This window comes from Ciona intestinalis, unplaced genomic scaffold (assembly GCF_000224145.3).
Source record: "Ciona intestinalis unplaced genomic scaffold, KH HT000150.2, whole genome shotgun sequence".
Lineage (NCBI taxonomy): Eukaryota > Metazoa > Chordata > Ascidiacea > Phlebobranchia > Cionidae > Ciona > Ciona intestinalis.
The window spans coordinates 156787-174976 of NW_004190472.2; the positions used below are offsets into that span (position 1 = coordinate 156787).

At 35.5% G+C, this 18190-nt stretch overlaps 3 protein-coding genes across 6 annotated transcripts; 2 read left to right on the forward strand and 1 right to left on the reverse strand.

The window, feature by feature from the left end:
- The first annotated feature begins 214 nt into the window (after positions 1 to 214).
- Positions 215 to 8355, forward strand: LOC100183015 (tyrosine-protein kinase Src42A). 4 transcript variants are annotated; one of them, XM_026839081.1, is made up of 10 exons: positions 215 to 297; positions 881 to 1036; positions 1913 to 2051; positions 3068 to 3192; positions 3699 to 3868; positions 4385 to 4568; positions 5307 to 5462; positions 6401 to 6579; positions 6908 to 7067; positions 7887 to 8355. In XM_026839081.1, exons 3-10 carry the CDS (start codon positions 1921 to 1923, stop codon positions 8066 to 8068), a joined length of 1287 nt encoding a protein of 428 aa, XP_026694882.1. In that variant the 5' UTR covers positions 215 to 297; positions 881 to 1036; positions 1913 to 1920; the 3' UTR covers positions 8069 to 8355. The 4 variants fall into 4 exon arrangements, with proteins under 4 accessions (XP_026694882.1, XP_026694884.1, XP_002123635.1 ...); XM_026839083.1 differs by lacking the exon at positions 1913 to 2051; XM_002123599.4 differs by lacking the exons at positions 215 to 297; positions 881 to 1036 and adding an exon at positions 1591 to 1719.
- Positions 8356 to 9401: 1046 nt separating this feature from the next.
- LOC100180664 (E3 ubiquitin-protein ligase RNF25-like) lies at positions 9402 to 13374 on the reverse strand. Its single transcript, XM_002124071.4, has 7 exons — positions 13257 to 13374; positions 13127 to 13198; positions 12870 to 12972; positions 12267 to 12476; positions 11278 to 11517; positions 10611 to 10742; positions 9402 to 10098 (listed from the first exon to the last, which is right to left on the reverse strand). Exons 1-7 carry the CDS (start codon positions 13280 to 13282, stop codon positions 9616 to 9618), a joined length of 1266 nt encoding a protein of 421 aa, XP_002124107.1. The 5' UTR covers positions 13283 to 13374; the 3' UTR covers positions 9402 to 9615.
- A 259-nt stretch (positions 13375 to 13633) lies between these two features.
- Positions 13634 to 17474, forward strand: LOC100186182 (alpha-L-fucosidase-like). The gene is made up of 6 exons (XM_002124204.5): positions 13634 to 13970; positions 14282 to 14411; positions 14897 to 15107; positions 15350 to 15530; positions 15930 to 16130; positions 16474 to 17474. Exons 1-6 carry the CDS (start codon positions 13653 to 13655, stop codon positions 16915 to 16917), a joined length of 1485 nt encoding a protein of 494 aa, XP_002124240.2. The 5' UTR covers positions 13634 to 13652; the 3' UTR covers positions 16918 to 17474.
- The last annotated feature ends 716 nt before the right edge of the window (positions 17475 to 18190 follow it).

Here is an 18190-nt window from a genome sequence, read left to right on the forward strand (position 1 = left end):
ATTTAACAACATTTTATGTGAGTCGTAAGGATACGGTTTTACAATTCTTTGAATGTTCTTTGTTTACTATTAAATGAGACGAGAATATAGAAAAAAAGGTGTCCAGCTTTTCCCACCCTATATGGAAATTTGATTTCAGATGGTGATTATATAAAGTATATTTCGTTTTGAACATGGGTTTTTTATTATCTAAGTTCGGTTGCTGCGGCTTTAAAAAGAACTATCCTGCATCGGAAGAATGTGCCAAAGAAAATGCTTCGTTCAAATTTGATAATATTCAATTTCAGTCACAACAAAGTAAGCTTCTTTGTGTGATAAATTTACCTGCAAAATAAATGGTAATGTATGGAGTGTAACTATTTATCGTGGTGTTCTGTTTCACACACCTCGTGCCCGCTGACAATTTACCACTTATGTAACTTTGTAAGTGATTAATTTTTCAGAATACTTTTGTGAGATATGGTTTAGTTTGTGAACATTGTAACTCTCTTAATAGTAGACTAGTGTTGGCAAATATATGTCCGGCGCCGTGGCAAAGTAATTATGCCTTCCTGTAACCAATTGGTAATGGGTTCAAGGCTCGTCGCTGCTACCTTTGTAGGCCTATGTGACCCTGTGAAGACACTTAACGGAATTGCAACCCGGTTGGTCACTAATGGGTTGTCTAAATTATCAGCCACAAAGTAACATACATAGCAACTCGTAATTAGCTAGCACGAGATGCATGAACGCCCGTGTTATAACGACTGTCGTTTACCGGCCACGCGAGGATAAAGTAAGTTACATTCTTTCTTCTATTTAACCTCGCGTGGCGGATACCGACAGCAACGACAACAGGTGTTAAAAAATGCATAAAATGCCTATATTTATCTTTTTTTAGGTCGAAGGGTTTCGTCTGTATCAATTCCCGATCGACCTGCCCCGCCCATACCAACACCAGTATCGATACGAGAACCAGTACACCAAGAACAAGAAATATACATTGCACTGTATGATTATGGGGCAAGAGCGAAAAATCATTTAACGATCAAAAAAGGTAAACTTGGAAGAAACTAAATGACTGAAACATGAAACTTATTTTATTCTCATGTGAAGGGTAAACAACAGTCGGTATGTCTCATACACCTTATGCATGCATACGAGTTACCACATATGTTTATCCTTACGTGGCGGGACAACGATATTCGTTAAAACACGGGTGTTCGGTCTCATAGACCTTGTGTATGCTTACGGGTTATATAGCTGACAATTAAAAAAAAAACTTAAGGGTCTTTTCACATACACCAACAAGGCACATAATACACCCACAATAGCAATGAGTTTTGAAGCTGTAACTTCTGGATTAAAGGCTGGTGCCAACAAAAACTACAACTTTAGATGAAATTGGTTGTTGATGGGGTCTCAAACTTTTAAAAATAAATTGGGACCCACTTACAATGTAGGACTTTGCCTATCCTTCATTGTCTTTTACAATCATTCATTTTTAACATCATTTTTATCGCAACAGTCGTTTTGCTGTTGATTTCCTTCTCTCCTTCTTTCACATATGATATTTGTGATTAATGACTGCCCTCATTTTGTAACAGGCAAATTCACTTTGTAATAGGCATAATCACCCACAAAGTAACATACATGGTAACTCGTAAGCTGGCACGGGGTGTTAAACCCCTGTAATAACGACTGTCGTTTTCCGGCCACGCGAGGATAAAGTAAGTAAAAGTAAGTTACATTCATTCATTTAATTATTGAGTTCCTCATCCTAAAAAGATATTACCAAACATATGAAAGTTGAAGACTCGTTTTGCTGTTGATTCCCTTCTCTCTTTTTTTTAATAATATGATCTTCACTTTATAAATAATATAAATTATTATGAGTTGTATGGTAAACCCTGTTACATGATTTATTGTTTAGGTGACAGAATGATAATGCTTTATAAAGACGGAGCTTGGTCAGTTGTGAGGTTACTGCAACCCAATAGAATGAACTCTAACACAAAAGGTTACGTCCCATCAAACTTTATTAGAAGAGAGAGTCTTATAAATTCACAACCGTGAGTATGAAGACACACATAGTGAATGAATGAATGTAACTTGCTTTATTCTCGCATGGCAGAGCAAAGACAGCTGTTATAACACGGGTGTTCGGTTTCATACACCTCGTTCCCGCTTACGAATTACCATGTATGTGACTTTGTGAATGATTGGTGTTTTTTGGAGGGGGCAGTAGTTAAGTGGATTTATTTTCATCCGCATTTTGGATTTAATTACATAGTAATATGTTTAAACTTGTGAACAAGTATTTCGACATCCTGACTGCCTATTGAATTATTAATTAATCACATATGTAAATGTTATCAGCATAAGGTTAAATAATCACAACTTGTTTACTCATGCCATGGCAACACGGTCGTTATAACAGCTGTTCTGTTTTCATAGAATGTGATTGTTAACAAGTAACCACATATGTAACTTGAACAGCAGCTTTTCCGACCCAGTGGTTAATAGTGTTTTTTCTTAATGGACAGCCATACAGAACAAACAATTACCAACAAAGTTACATATGTGGTAACTCTAAGTTGGCATGACGGTTTGAAACAAAACATATGTGCTATAACGAAGGTTATTTTCCTGTCGTTCAGAATTAAACTTTTCTTTCATTCATTTATTAATTCAAACCCAGTATTTTTTGCTTTTGATGCCGGTGCTATAACCGTAAGACACCGGTGCCATAGCACAGTTGGTTAGTGCGCCTGTCTGTAACCCAGAGGTATTGGGTTCAAGGCTTGTCGGTGCTACCATTGTGGATGTATGTGTCCTTAGGCAAGACACTTAACGGCAATTGCTCCAACCCAGTGGTCACCAATGGGTTGCCCAAATTATCAGCCACACATAAAAAAAATCCACAAAAAATATTCACCCACAAAGTAACATACATGGTAACTCGTAAGCTGGCACAAGGTGTTAAACCCGTGTGATAACGACTTTCGTTTTCCAGCAACGCGAGAATAAAGTAAGTTACATTCATTTATTCACCTTCACCAGGTAATAAACCTTCTTGTTTTACCAGGCCTTGGATGTTTGATACAGCAGTTCGTTCCGAAGCAATAACCTTACTGATGCAGCCGTGCAATCAACAAGGTGCTTTTATGGTTAGAAGGAGGGCAGACGATCGCAATGAATATGCCTTGAGTGGTAAGATGTGTTGTATGCATTTGTAACATTCTAATAGCCGAGTATTTGATAATTGTTATAACACGGGTGTTCTGTTTCATACACCTCGTGTCTGCTTAAAAGTTACCACGTATGTAATCTACGTGGGTAATATATATATTTTTTTTATCTCAAAATTTTATTTTGAATGACAAACGTTCTAACACGGGTGTTCTGTTTGAGACGTCTCCTGTCCGATTACGTGTTGTGATAACTTTGTGGGTGGTTATTCTTAGGATTATTTTAGGTACCAATATTAAAATAAATATATAATAGGACGGGACACATTTAGCACATAATATTCAAATATCCTGATCGTATTTTAAAAAATTAACAACGGTCTATGGGAGTCGTGAGGATACGGTTTATAATTCAATGAATGTTTTTTGTTTACTACCAAATAGGACAAAAAAAATAGAATGAAAAAGTGTCCTATTTTCCTCCACCCTACTATACAAACCCCCCCAAAAAATTTTTTTTTTTTACAGTAAAAGTTGAAGTGATGAATAAAGCAAAAGTTCACCATTTCAAGATAAAAAAAAGTAGTCAGGGATATTTAATGGGTGGTATTGAGTTCATAACCTTGGATGAGTTGGTTGCTTTTTATAAGAAAAACTTGGTTGGAGATATCGCCAGATTAGGATCACCTTGCAAACAAGTATGTGTCTTTTCTATTATTCCGTTCTATTTGGATGAGACCCCTCGGCGTGGAATGCCATGGGTCTTTGGATTTAGGGCAATTATATGTCTTACTGAGATTGACAGTTAACTTTTTCTTAACAATTTTAGTTTCATATATTCTCAATATTGTTAGTAGCAGTTTTTCACCTGTAATGAAAGGCTCTTATTTGTTTGTTGGTTACTGTAGTAAAGATTAGGAAGAAATGCAAATTAACAAAACAACAGTTGTTTAAACATGCTTAGCACAAAATGTATCTATAAATCAGTTGTAAAAGGGTGTTCGCTATACTGAGACGACAAATTATGTTGTGCCATTAAAACTTAATTAGTTCAAAACTACATAACATAATTTTTATTTATATCTTCAAAAAAACGATAACAACAATTGTTAAAACACGCTATTGATAAAAAGTGTTGGAAAGAATGTTAGTTAGAAAGCATCGCTGTTGCACCCAACGGAACTTCTAATATATATAATTAATTTTACATACAGTCTCAAATGGTGGTGGAATCCCCACAAACTATAGGTTTATCTCATGACATTGTGGATGAATGGGAAATAGATCGAAATTCAATTCAATTGGGGAAAAAGCTTGGTAGTGGTCAGTTCGGTGAAGTACATAAAGGATTGTGGAACAAAACCACCACAGTTGCAGTTAAAACAATGAAATCATCAGGTTGGAGATATTTTAGATATTATATGTTCACATTGTATTGAGTTGTGTCTTTACGCACACCTTTTCTTCGCATTAGAACTTTAATATTGTATAATTGGTATTTATTACCCTAATATATTGTTTTTACTTACTCTATGTGTGTTACAATGATTGTCGTTTTACCTTCACTTGGGCTCAAGGCTTGTCGCTGCTACCAATGTATGCTGGTGTTCTTGGCTAAGACACTTAATGGCAATTTCTTTAACTCAGTGGTCACTAATGAGTTGCCCAAATTTATCAGCCATAGAATATAAAAAACAATCTCCTACAAAGTTACTTACATGGTAACTAGTAAGCGGACACGAGATGTATAAAACAGAACACCTTACCTGAAGCCCCAATGCCGTCTTACATAAAGCCTTAAACCCTAGAGCCTTAAACCCTAGAGGCAGACACAGTGTATGAAACAAAAAACCTGTGTTATAACGTCTGCCATTGCTTCACCACATAAAGATAAATAACTTACATACGTGGTAACTCTTAAGCAGGCATGAGGTGTAATAATGTATGAAACAGAACACCTGTGTTATAACGACTGTCATTGCCCTGGCACGCAAGGATACATAAGTTACATTCATTCACTTTCCGTCTTTTTACAATGTTGTGTAATACTCGGACCTTCATTACTGAAAAATCAAAATAAAATCAAATGTTTATTTTCTTACAACTGACATTTTAAGTTTCCTGCAAATTTTTCAGATTCACTGAATAAAGAAGAATTCCTTAAAGAAGCTCGGCTGATGAAAAAACTTCACCACCCAAAACTTGTTCAACTTTTTGCTGTATGCACTCAATCTGAGCCATTTTACATCGTCACTGAACTAATGTGCAATGGAGCCCTGCTAGATTATTTAAGTAAATTTATTTATAAATGGTTTTAACGTTTTCCCTTTTAAAATATATAAAACCTAAATTTGTTTATAAATGATTTGAACTTAAACGAGCATACCAACGCAAAATGAAAATTTGTTTATGGATAAAGATGCTCAAATGGGACATAAAGGTACCATTAAAGTTTCCCAAAACGATACAGCTTCTAAAAAAATCGTGTGAATAAAAAGACCTTGAGAAAAAAATTCGGCTGTTTCCCCAATGCATGGGATTTCGTTGGTATGCCCCCCTTAAAGTTGGAACTGCTACTATGTTATATAGAATAGCCTAGCACTGTGGCACAGTTGTTAGTGCACTTGCCTGTAGTAAAGAGGTTACAGGTTTAAGGTTTGGTGCTATGAGTTATCGTGGGCACGAGGTGTATAAAACAGAACACCGGTGTTATAACGACGACTGTCATTTTAAGTAAAAGTTACACGCTTCTGACATCACTAAAAATGGTATTTTAAAACAGGAAATGAGTAAATTGGTATGTTTGTGTTGAAACTGGGATATTGGTTCTGAAAACATTAACAACATTTAACAGTCCGGCGCCGTGGACCGTGGTATAGTGGTTAGCGCGCCTGCCTGTAACCCAGAGGTAATGGGTTCAAGGCTCGAGCTGCTACCATTGTGGGCGTATGTGTCCTTGGGCAAAATACTTAACGGCAATTGCTCCAACTCAGTGGTTTCTAATAGGTTGTCTAAATTATCAGAAATACATAAAAAAATAAAAAATCCCCCCCAAAAAATAATTACCTACAAAGTAACATACATGGTAACTCGTAAGCTGGCATGAGGTGTTAAACCCCTGTGATAACGACTGTCGTTTTCCGGCCACGCGAGGATAAAGTAAGTTACATTCACATTCACATTTATGCTTATGTTAAGATCAAATAAATGATGCTTGGTTTTTTTAACAGGAGAAGATTTAAATCTTGAAGAAGAGGTCTTGATTGACATGGCAACACAAGTTGCCACTGGAATGGCTTATCTGGAAGTAAAAAATTACATTCACCGCGATTTGGCAGCCAGAAATATTCTTGTTGGAAAAAACAATAATTGTAAAGTTGCAGACTTTGGATTAGCAAGATTAACACAGGTAGGTTAAAGAGGTAATGGGTTCAAGGCTCGACGCTGCTACCATTGAGAGATTATTTGTCTTTGAGCAAGACCCTTAACAGCCATTTCTCCAACCCAGATATCCCCAATGGGTTATCTAAATTGTCAGCCATACAGAAAAAATCACCCACAAAGTTACATACGTGATAACTCGTAAGCGGGCACAAGGTATATAAAACAGAACACCCGTGTTAAAACAACTGTCATTGCCCCGCCACGCAAGGATGAATGTGAATTAAATAAGTTGCATTCTTTTCTCAATTTAAACTTCCTTGATTAAAAGATAAATGAGCTTACTATTTTGATAGGACGATGAAATATACCAAGCAAAAGTAAAAGCGAAAATACCAATCAGATGGACGGCACCGGAAGCTATTACCAAGCAACAGTTTAGCATTAAGTCAGATGTTTGGTCATTTGGAATATTATTAACTGAAATAATTGGAAAAGGAAGGGTTCCCTATCCAGGTATTTTTTTGTACAATAAAAGAGATATTCTTTGTTATGGCACTCATGTTGGTGCCAGCGAATAAATGTAACTTTTTTGTCTTGGTAATTATACCACAGGGGTTCTGTTTCGCACACCGCATGCCTGCTTGCGAGTTTTCTAAATTTGTAACTGTGGGGGAATATTTTTAGTGTTTATTTTTGTAGTAGGCTATATGGTGCCCAATTTAAACAATCCATTAGTTATCATTGGGTTGGAGCAGTTCACGATGTGTCTTGCCAAAACCTTTGGGTTAGAGGCAGGCGCGCTAGCCACTGTCCTGGAGACTGTGTCATACTAATAGGTTGTCCAAATTAACAGCCATACATAAAAAAAACTAAAAAAGCAATCAATGTCCGGCGCCGTGGTATAGTGGTTAGCGCGCCTGCTTGTAACCCAGAGGTAATGGGTTCAAGGCTCGATGCTGCTACCATTGTGGGCGTATGTGTCCTTGGGCAAGACACTTAACGGCAATTGCTCCAACCCAGTGGTTACTAATGGGTATGTCTAAATTATCAGAAATACATAAAAAAAGAGAAAAAATCCCAAAAAAATAATTACCCACGAAGTAACATACATGGTAACTCGTAAGCTGGCACGAGGTGTTAAACCCGTGTGATAACGACTGTCGTTTTCCGGCCACGCGAGGATAAAGTAAGTTACATTCATTCATTCATTCAATACAAAGTAACATAACTGGTAACTCGTAAGCTGGCACGAGGTGATAAACCCGTGTGATAACAACTGTTTTTGCCCTGCCATGCGAGAATAAAGCAAGTTACATTATAATTACCTAACAGGTATGAACAATAAGGAAGTATTGGAGCAATTGGAACGTGGCTATAGAATGGAGAGATTGGAAAAATGTTCAGAGGATATGTATAAAATCATGAGGGATTGTTGGGACATAGATCCGAACGAACGTCCTTCTTTTGAAATCCTGGAAATAGAACTTTCTGACTTTTTACAAGCATATGTTTAAATAGAAAAGTAGACTTTTTAATATAAATACCCGTTTGACGGCTCATCTGGTATGAAAAAAAAAATTTTTTTATACCAAATGAGCAGCAAAAAGACTATTAACAATGTGCCTTGTAGCAGAAGTAACAGAATATTTTTAATGTAACTGAAAATTTAATGTAACTTGTGTACAAATTATAGACAATCTATGCAATCGATGGAGGATCACTGCTTAATATGTATTTTAACTTCTCTGTTATTTTTGATTTGTGTTGATCGAAATAAACACGTATTACTATGCATACAAAACTTGACTAGATTATTTGCCTACGATGTGGCTCAGTGGTTAAGTTTCTGCATCTTAACCAAAGGGTACCAGGTTCAATGCTCGATACTGCTACCATTTGCTTTAACCCAGTGGTCACTAATGGGTTGTAGCACCCTTGGTGTTAGAGTAATGTGTCAACTAAATCCAAAGTCCCATGACAACCCATGCTGTAGGACCTCACCCATGTAGAACAGAAGATAAATGTCTTTAACCCAGCATCTGTTTTTTTATTTTCATATATTTTCTGTCTTCACAAAATTAAATAAATGAATTATTGATTATAACTTACTTTATCCTCGCGTGGCCGGAAAACGACAGTCGTTATCACACGGGTTTATCACCCTGTGCCAGCTTACGAGTTACCATGTATGTTAACTTGTGGGTGATTCTTTTTTTTCTTTTTTTTATGTATGGCTGATAATTTAGAAAACCCATTAGTGATCACTGGGTTGGAGCAATTGTCGTTAAGTGTCTTGCCCAAGGACACATACGCCCACAAAAAAGGCAGGCGTTAGATGTTCCGCAAGCTCAGCATATTTTGTAAGATATCTTTAGTGTAATGAAAGTGGAAATAATTGATGCTCAATGTATTGCATATTTACTGTATCCTCATGGTGTATATACTTAGATGATTTATGTGAACTTAAAAGGTTAGGAGTTCTTCTGGCACTGTTGTACAGACTACGGCCCGCGAGCTTATTTTGACCGGCCCGGCGTTTCGTGAATTCCTCCAAGTAATTGGCAATTTTTGGAATACTTCTGAAAATCTTTGACCCACAACCAGCAGGTTATATATGCTTAGCTGAATGAATGAAAGTAACTTAGGCAGGCGCGCTAACCCCTTTTGCCATGGCAACGTAGCTGGTTTATGTTAACTTAAATGGTTAAGAGTTATTTTGGCATTTGGGTCGGGAGTTGAGATTTTTTTGGCTTTAGTCCTGCACAGTTCATCTTCTTTTTGAAGCGCTAAGGAGTTTTAAACAAAATTCAAGCTTCATAGAAGCTAATGCAAGATATAGATAACACATAAAGAACAATGAAGTTGTATTGTATCAACATAAAAGAAGTTATTTGTACTAACTAAGATAGTGAAAATGGAAGGCAAAGAAACTAAAACAAAGAAAGGAAATTTTTCATTTGCAACTTAAATTAACCTCAGCTTTGAAAATGTTGAAAAAGGCTATATTATCCTACAACACATGAACATAGCAGTAGTAGGGAATAGAATTAGAAATTGCTTGCTATTTTTCCAGCGCTTTAAATCCAGGTGGTGGGCCAACTCTGATTGGTTTAAAACCAGGAGGTGTTTTAACATCTGAAAAATTTGACTTCTTATTTATTCCTGAATGATTTTGGTGCTTTGTAGGATTGCTTGTAGGATTGCTTGAATTGAAATTTGTTCGATGTTTGTTTGGTTTAGGTTGGTTGTTCCAAGGCGGAGATTTTGAATTTTCGACATTTCTTGGTTTTCTTGGTTCATGGTAAGTTCTTCTAGGTCTGTTATAATTTCTGTATTTTTCCGTTGTATCTTTCGTGAATGGTTTTCGTCCAGGGACCATTCTATGATTGTGGTGACTTTGGTGGGGGTTGGGTTTGCTTGGATTTGGAAATACTTTGGTGGTTTTCCTGTCATCGCTATTTGAACTGTTCGTTCCAACTACTTTGGTTTGAGCATCTTGTTTTGATTTTGCAACAAGTGCTTCGGATTTTGCTTTCTGCTCAATCTATAAAATATATATTTAAAGAGAGAATTTGGAGAAACCAAACAGAGCTGAAAACATGAACAAAAGGGTTCTAGTAAAACAAAAACATAATAACTTTTATCCTAACAATAATCCCTAAAAGTATGCAGAGTATAACCATGGTTATAATACATAGGAGGAGAGTGTATCATGTAGGTGTAGAGACCATGCTTCTTTCTTCTAATTAAATATAAACATGTTTTTAACTGAAGGAAATTTTAACAACTGTTGTTTTGTTGATATATGAATGAATGAATGTATCTTTATCCTCGCGTGGCCGGAAAACTAAAGTCGTTTTCACACGGGTTTAGCACCTCATGCCAGCTTACGAGTTACCACGTATGTTACTTTGTGGGTAACTATATATATATCTTGTCTTCGTTTGAAATATTTTTCAATATTCTCTATCTTAATCAGCGAGACAAATCAAAGATATTATTATAAGAGAACAAAATGTAACATGCCTCTTCCATAAATAGACCTACACTACTTACAGTTGAGAGCAAGTGTTTCTTTTTTTCCGCATCTAGATTAATAATACCACCGACTTTAAGTTGTCGTTCATAAATTTCATTCATTTGCTTTACGTTTCTTTTGTATTCTTCAAGATTCTCAACAGAAAGTTCCTGGTTAGAGTAATAGACTGTAAGAAAACTTATTAAAGCATAATAGTTTCTTTTTTGTTTACTACTGATATCAACCAACAGTTTTTTGTTCCTGGTGTAAGAAAACTCAAAATATCTATTACGTAATTGCTTGTGGTTATTTATCTGACAATTTAATGGTATACCATATACAGCTTTTCAAGTAAAACAGATTTTTACAACAGTATATTGCATAAATGAATGGATATAACTTATATATCCTTGCATGTCGTGGCAACTGGCAACAACAGTCATTATAACACGAGTGATCTGTTTCATACATCTCGTAAGTTAGTGTCAAAAGGAATTTGTGATTTAGGATTAGTCTTTTCTTAGTCTTTATCGATACTAGAATGAAATTAACAAAAGCAATATTAAAGATAGTATGGCACTGGTTCCTATTAAATCATTTTTTTTTTACTTTTTGTTGAAATGAACTTAAAAAATACAGATTAAAGATAGCATAGTTACTATGGTACGAGTTCCTATTATGTCAGTCTTTTTACAACAACAATACCTGAGTTACTGGTTCCTTTGCTTTTTGTAATGCATCAATATCTACTTCAATCAACTCTCTACATATGGGGCAAGGAACTTGTCCGGGTGGAACTTCAGATTTCTTTTTTGGTGGGCCATCGATAGGGTTTGTTGAGGTTTGAAAATACTCGATATTTGAATGGTAGTGGTTGTAGTATTGTAGCAAGCAGTGGTCATGGAAGTGGTGGAAACATGGAGACTTCAGGAAATCATCATCAGCCTGAATGAATGCAACTTATTTATTTTCTAATGATAGTGAGAATGACAGAGTCATTATTATGACATAGGTGTTCTGTTGTATACACCTCATGTTCACATTAGAACTTCTAAAAACCATCATCTGGATGAATGCATGTAACTTGTTTTACCCTCGCATGACAGGGCAACAACAGTCGTTATAACATTGGTGTTCTGTTTCACACAGCTCGTGCCAGCTTACGAGTAACGGCGTATGTAAGTTTACGGGTGGTTATTTTTAAATTCATACACTTCAGACCTGCTTATGAATGACCACTGAGTTGGAATAACAACCAAAAGTTTAGTAAATAAATTATAATAGCAGAGTAGCAACGGAAAAATAATATACCAGTTAATGAAATTGTATCTAAATAAATGAAAAAAGTTTTTATCTTTCCTAAGGACACATGAAATTAAACCGAAAAGAAGTATTACAATCATAAGTACCCACGAAGTAACATACATGTTAACTCGTAAGTTGGCAAGAAGTGTATGAACACCTGTGTTATAACGACTGTCATATTTTCACGCGAGGATAAATAAATTACATTCATTCATTACATACGTGGTAACTCTTAAGAGGGCACAAGGTGTATGAAACAGAACACCCGTGTTATAAAGACTGTTGTTGTCCCGTCATGTGAGTTAAAAAAAAGATGATAACTTTCTGAAGTTCTAATAGGGGCATGAGATGATACAGTTACACCCATTCATTGAAATAAGTAAATGTACCTGGAAAGATAGCAGACACACTGGGCATGGGTCACATGGTATGTTATTTAAGGTTAAACTTTCTTTTGCGAGTTCAATGAGGTCAAACAAGTTCACATCCTCATCATGGCTGTCAATCAAATCCATCATCTGTTGTTTCAGTTTATTCAGATGTTCGTCAGATAATCCACGCGAAGATTTAAAAGTAAATTTCAGATGCTCTTCTGGGTACTGGAAATAAGTAAATTGATTTATCTTTATTTGGGAGAGGAGTTATAATAATTAACAAAAAGGTGTTCATTCCGAATATGCGCCAAACTTTTATAAACTTCAGAAGTAAATGTCATAGGTACCTTTGAGTACTGGAAAATTAAACTAAAAAGGTATATATAATTCATTTACCTTAATAACTTTATTCTAAAGAAGAATTATAATATTTAACAAAGTATCTTATAGGGCTATAGGCAAAGGCACCAAACTTTTATGAACACATGAGAGGCAGGGATAGTAAAACATACAATTCTGTGAAAAAGTGTTAGGAAAGAGATCTTGTTAGAAAATGCCATACTCTGCTGAATGGCTACCATCTTGTTTAGCAAAGCGAGCACAATTGTATATACACACCTGATCTGGTATACTAAACACAAGTTCAAGCTTAAGATATTGTGAACTTGTATCATCAGCTGTAGCAGGATACAAACATATTCCAACTTCTTTAACTTTATTACTGTAAATTAGGAAAAAAAATATTAAATTTAAACATAAAGAACAGGTATACTGCCAAAATTTGTTTATTTTGTTTATAATTTTATTTAAAACAATTTTCAACAAAAGACAACTTTTAAAGGGTTGATATTTTATTATTACTAAAACAGACTTACTCTAAATCTCTTTGGATTTTTATTTTATCTTCGTAAATAGACTGAAGTACCATAATCTCGTCTTCCACGCAACTGTAGGAATAAAACAATGAAATTAACATTTATTTGACCAATAAAATACAATACATACCTATTGCTAGCACCAGAGTCGTCCATGACCGCTAATTCTTACAAATTAACCCCAAAATCAAATATCAACAAAATTTCCTAAAAAAGAAAATGAACTCGTCAGCTGTGGTCGTTCAACCGTAACGGCATATAGCCAATAGAAATCAAATACATTTATGTAAACATTGGCATAACGTTTTCAAAACATGAACCAAAGCTATTATTATACTTCCGCTTTGCTATTGCATTTTGCAGTAACAAGTTACTTCATACGCATTGAGAGGCTTAAAGTTATATCACCCGTGGTATAAAAGCTATCGTTGCCCTATTACGTGAGGATAAATAAGTTACATTCATAAATTCGTTCATTACTACGTTTATTCTTTTATTTATTACATTCATACATTTATTCATATATATGCACATTTTTAGAAGCATGTTAAAGTATACATCAATTGCATTCTTCTTCGCTTATGTGGCGTTTGCTGCTGCATTTGAAGAAACATCTCTTCGTGAAATTTTAGTAGAGGAAAATGTGGTAGAATTTACTAAAGAAGAAATACCACTGGTTAATGATGAAAAGCAAAACACAAAAAGATACGAACCAACGTGGAAGTCAATAGACTCACGTCCACTACCGAGCTGGTTTGATGAAGCAAAGTTTGGCATTTTTATTCACTGGGGTGTTTTCTCTGTTCCAAGTTTTGGCAATGAGTGGTTTTGGTGGAATTGGAAAGTAGGTTGGCTTGGTTTAGTTATAACTTATTCTTAAACATGGTTATATTTTGCATGGCATTTATTTACTTGCACTTTACAGGTATTAACTGGTGAAGAATCCCTCTACTTTATCTGCAAACTACTAACCCATATAACGAGTAACATCTCACTCCTAATCCCTTATAACTAATGACCCATATAACCACTAACTAAAAAATGAAATTATTACCTAACACAAAAATTATTTGTGGCAGTTTTTATCAAAGGACTAAACCTCTTGTTTTTAATATTTAAGTTTTTAAAATTTTTAACTCTCGCTTTTTAACACAGGGAACAAAAAATGCAGCAATCGTTAATTTCATGAAACGAAACTACCCCCCAGATTTTACATACCCAGATTTTGCGAAAGAATTTACAGCTGAGTTGTTCCAACCTAATGAATGGGCAGATTTGTTTAAAGGTATTTGCTGCCTTGAAGCTTTGCCATTAAAGTTTATTTCTTTTGTCATAAATTGTACCAAGGGCTCTGCGAATAAAGTATATATTACTAGTTGCATTTGCATCAAACAATCTATTATAGATGTCGTGGGTCAAGGTTATTGGTTTGATGCTGTTACCATTAATATGCTTGTGTGTCCTTGGGCAAGACAGTTAATCAAATTACTACAATCCAGTGGTTTCTTATAGGCTGTCCAAATTGTTGTAAAAAGGAAAAAAACGAACAAAATAATCACCAACAAAATTTTGTGCACCACAACAGTATGTGATGTTTAAACATCTGTTTAATATTGACTGTCATTGTCCCACCACACAAGAATAAATAGGTTTTAATAACTGTTGTTTTGTTGCTATATCCTGTCTTTTCATTTACAGTATTTTTAAATTACCGTAATCGAAGAAACAAATAAAGTTATTATTATATTATTATTTATTACATTCATTCAGATTCTGGGGCCCAGTACATTGTCCTTACCAGCAAGCACCATGAAGGCTACACCAACTGGCCTTCTAATGTTTCATGGAATTGGAACTCAATGGATGTCGGCCCACATCGTGATTTAGTTGGTGACCTGGCATCCTCCATAAGAAATCGCACAAATCTAAAGTTTGGGGTTTACCATTCGTTGTTTGAGTGGTTTCACCCACTCTATATACAGTAGGTTGAATAGTTTTGCATTCCAAAAATTGTAATATATCTTGAAATTTTTTTTACTTGTGATCCTAATGGACCAAAATGTTGTCTGTCATACCAACATTTTTAAAATCAAGTAAAATTGAATAAACGAATGCAACTTATTTGTCCTCGCATGGTGGGCAACAACAGTCATTATGTGCAGATGTTCTGTTTTGCCTGTTGCTGTTGTAATCAAAATCAATTACTTAACTCATTCATTAAAGGGACAAAGCTGGCCATTTCAAAAGTCAAAGTTTCGTCGCAAGGAAGTCGATGCCTGAGTTGTACGAGCTTGTTAATAAATACAAGCCTGACATCGTGTGGTCCGATGGTGACTTTGCGCCCGATGTTTATTGGAATTCGACCGAATTTTTAGCTTGGTTGTATAATGATAGTCCTGTAAAGGTGAGAAGTTTTACAAGATACGGGCTCAAAGTGTTTACCATTGTGGGTGTATGTGTCTATGTAGAAGAAACTTAACAGTAATTTCTTAAACCCAAGTTTTCACTTATGGGTTGTCCATATTGTCTCCATATAAAAAACAATCACCGGTAAGTGGCCACAAGTTGTATGAAACGAAATACCTGTTTTATAACACCTGTTGTTGTCCTGCAAGGGCAAAAACCTGTTCCCTACCATGCGAGAATAAATAGGTTACATATGTGGTAACTCGTAAAAGAGCATGAAGTGTATAAAAACAGAACACCCGTTTCATAGCGATTGTTGTATAAAACAGAACCATTTTAAAGCTACCGTGCCACGCGAGGACAAATAAGCGAAAACAAATAACATGCATTCACACAGGACCACGTGGTTACCAACGACAGATGGGGAACTGGCATCCGTTGTCATCATGGAGGATTCTACTCTTGTTCCGATAAATATAACCCTGGTGTTTTACAACATCATAAATGGGAGAACTGCATGACAATTGATCGTCATTCATGGGGATATAGAAGAAATGCTAACATACAGGATTACTTAACTATACATGATATTATTTCAGTGAGTTGGGCATAATACTTTGTTTGTATTCATCAAGCATAATATATGTATAGATGCATTTCTGTTTTTATAAATGTATGCTGCCTATTCATAGGTACCAAACCCACTGCATTAATTAGTAAACATTACAACCAATAAGTTAGATTTTTTTCTTAGAAATGTGTGTCTAACTATCCTGTGTTTATAAAAGACAGCACCAAATTACAGTATATTTCCAACTGTACAAACTGCGTTGGCTAATTACATATTTTTTGTTTACTGTGTGAGCCAAAGTGGCTATAATTTGGCACCAAATTACCTATAATTTCAACCGTACAAATCAGGTTTCATTTTATCTTTCCAGACATTTGCTTCGACTATTAGTTGTGGTGGGAACATGCTTATGAATGTAGGGCCAACCAAGGCTGGTATGATTTCCCCTGTGTTTCAAGATAGACTGAGGGAGTTTGGAAGTTGGCTCAAAGTGAACGGTGAAGCTGTTTATTCAAGCAAACCTTGGTCGTCACAGAATGATTCGGTTACCCCAAATATTTGGTACACTGAAAAATCTGGGGCAGTTTACGCCTTTATGCTATCATGGCCTAAGGATAATGCATTAGTTCTAGGAACCCCTGTTGTCACTGAGTATTCTAAAGTTTCCATGCTTGGTTGGACAGGACCCACTATAACATGGCGTCAGTCATCTGTGGTGTCTAATAAAGGCATAGTTGTTAACCTACCAGTTGTTCCTGTATCTCAGCTACCATGCGAATGGGCATGGGTGATAAAACTTGAATATTTTGACTAGTAATATATATATAGTAGGATGGGACACCTTTTCATTCTATTTTTTAATACCATTTGGTAGTAAACAAAGAACTTTTAAAGAATTATGAAACCGTATCCTTTTCACTTCCATACACCGTTGTTAATTGTTTAAAACACGATCAGGATATTATGTGCCCACCCTACTATATATTACACTCGTTTCCTAAAACAGCTTCCTTGGCATTTATTTGCTTACTCATATATCAACGTCTTATACAGATCGTCTTTATCAGGGCGAAAATTTTGTGCTTTTGAGTCTCATTCACCTTAATGTAGACAACCTGTTTTAGAACTTTAAAACCATTGTATGCAAAGAATGCCAGAGGGGGTATAGAAAACCAATGTAATAAACCGCAGTACGTTTGAGTATGTTACAAACATTACAATCATCATTTTTAATAAATAGCAGTTGCACATCGTATTATTCCCAATTTATCATTTCATTTGCAGAATTTTTTTTGCGTTCTATATTGACCATGTTTTGTAATTACTAAGCATATGCAGATCCTAAATACACATTGCTGTAAAACTCTCTCATTTACGCAATATGTATGACTAAAAGGTGCAAGGTTCAAGTCTCATTGCTGTTGAAAAAAAAGTGTTTTTTTATGCGCAGAACAACTTTCATTTATTGCCATCTCATTTACGCAATATGTATGACTAAAAGGTGCAAGGTTCAAGTCTCATTGCTGTTGAAAAAAAAGTGTTTTTTTATGCGCAGAACAACTTTCATTTATTGCCATGAAAGTTATACAGAAGGCAGTGGTTATTACGATAATGAATTTTCAAAATTGTTTTACATTCATTCAAACATCATCTATTTATGGACTCTTAGTTTAGCAGTTCTTCTCGTTCGGATTGGTATTGATGGTTTAGCAGCTTTCTCCTGAGAAACAATAGTTTAAAAACAGGTTAAACAGCTATTTTGACTGCAACGATGCGGCATCGGTCGCATGGAAGACTTAAATGGGCTTTCCGGGTATCTGGCCTAAATCCCAGGTCCTTGACAAGGACCTCACCCACAAAGAATAAAAAAAAGGTTAAAGAGAAATGGATATAAGTGTCTCTAAACCTGTAATAGTTGCCGTTCATTTAAAGACAACCACTTTTTGAGTCATCGCATTTTAAACCTGGGGTGACTTTAAACGCAGTTAAACCCTAGTCGTGGTTAAAGTATAATATGGCGAATATATATTATATGTTGGCTCTGTTTTGGAGCGACATGCCACCCTGGCACCTCTTGATGTTACACA

What these genes read in the sequence shown, in the direction of transcription:
- LOC100183015 (XM_026839081.1), top strand. Translation starts at nt 1,921, where the DNA reads ATGATAATGCTTTATAAAGACGGAGCTTGGTCAGTTGTGAGGTTACTG. An exon ending in AGTCTTATAAATTCACAACC is followed by an intron (nt 2,052 to 3,067) that starts GTGAGTATGAAG and finishes TTGTTTTACCAG; the next exon opens with GCCTTGGATGTTTGATACAG. An exon ending in GATTAGCAAGATTAACACAG is followed by an intron (nt 6,580 to 6,907) that starts GTAGGTTAAAGA and finishes CTATTTTGATAG; the next exon opens with GACGATGAAATATACCAAGC.
- LOC100180664 (XM_002124071.4), bottom strand. Translation starts at nt 13,282, where the DNA reads ATGGACGACTCTGGTGCTAGCAATAG. An exon ending in TGTGTCTGCTATCTTTCCAG is followed by an intron (nt 11,518 to 12,266) that starts GTACATTTACTT and finishes GCATTCATTCAG; the next exon opens with GCTGATGATGATTTCCTGAA. An exon ending in CAAAGGAACCAGTAACTCAG is followed by an intron (nt 10,743 to 11,277) that starts GTATTGTTGTTG and finishes TACTCTAACCAG; the next exon opens with GAACTTTCTGTTGAGAATCT.
- LOC100186182 (XM_002124204.5), top strand. Translation starts at nt 13,653, where the DNA reads ATGCACATTTTTAGAAGCATGTTAAAGTATACATCAATTGCATTCTTC. An exon ending in GGTTTTGGTGGAATTGGAAA is followed by an intron (nt 13,971 to 14,281) that starts GTAGGTTGGCTT and finishes TTTTTAACACAG; the next exon opens with GGAACAAAAAATGCAGCAAT. An exon ending in ATAATGATAGTCCTGTAAAG is followed by an intron (nt 15,531 to 15,929) that starts GTGAGAAGTTTT and finishes GCATTCACACAG; the next exon opens with GACCACGTGGTTACCAACGA.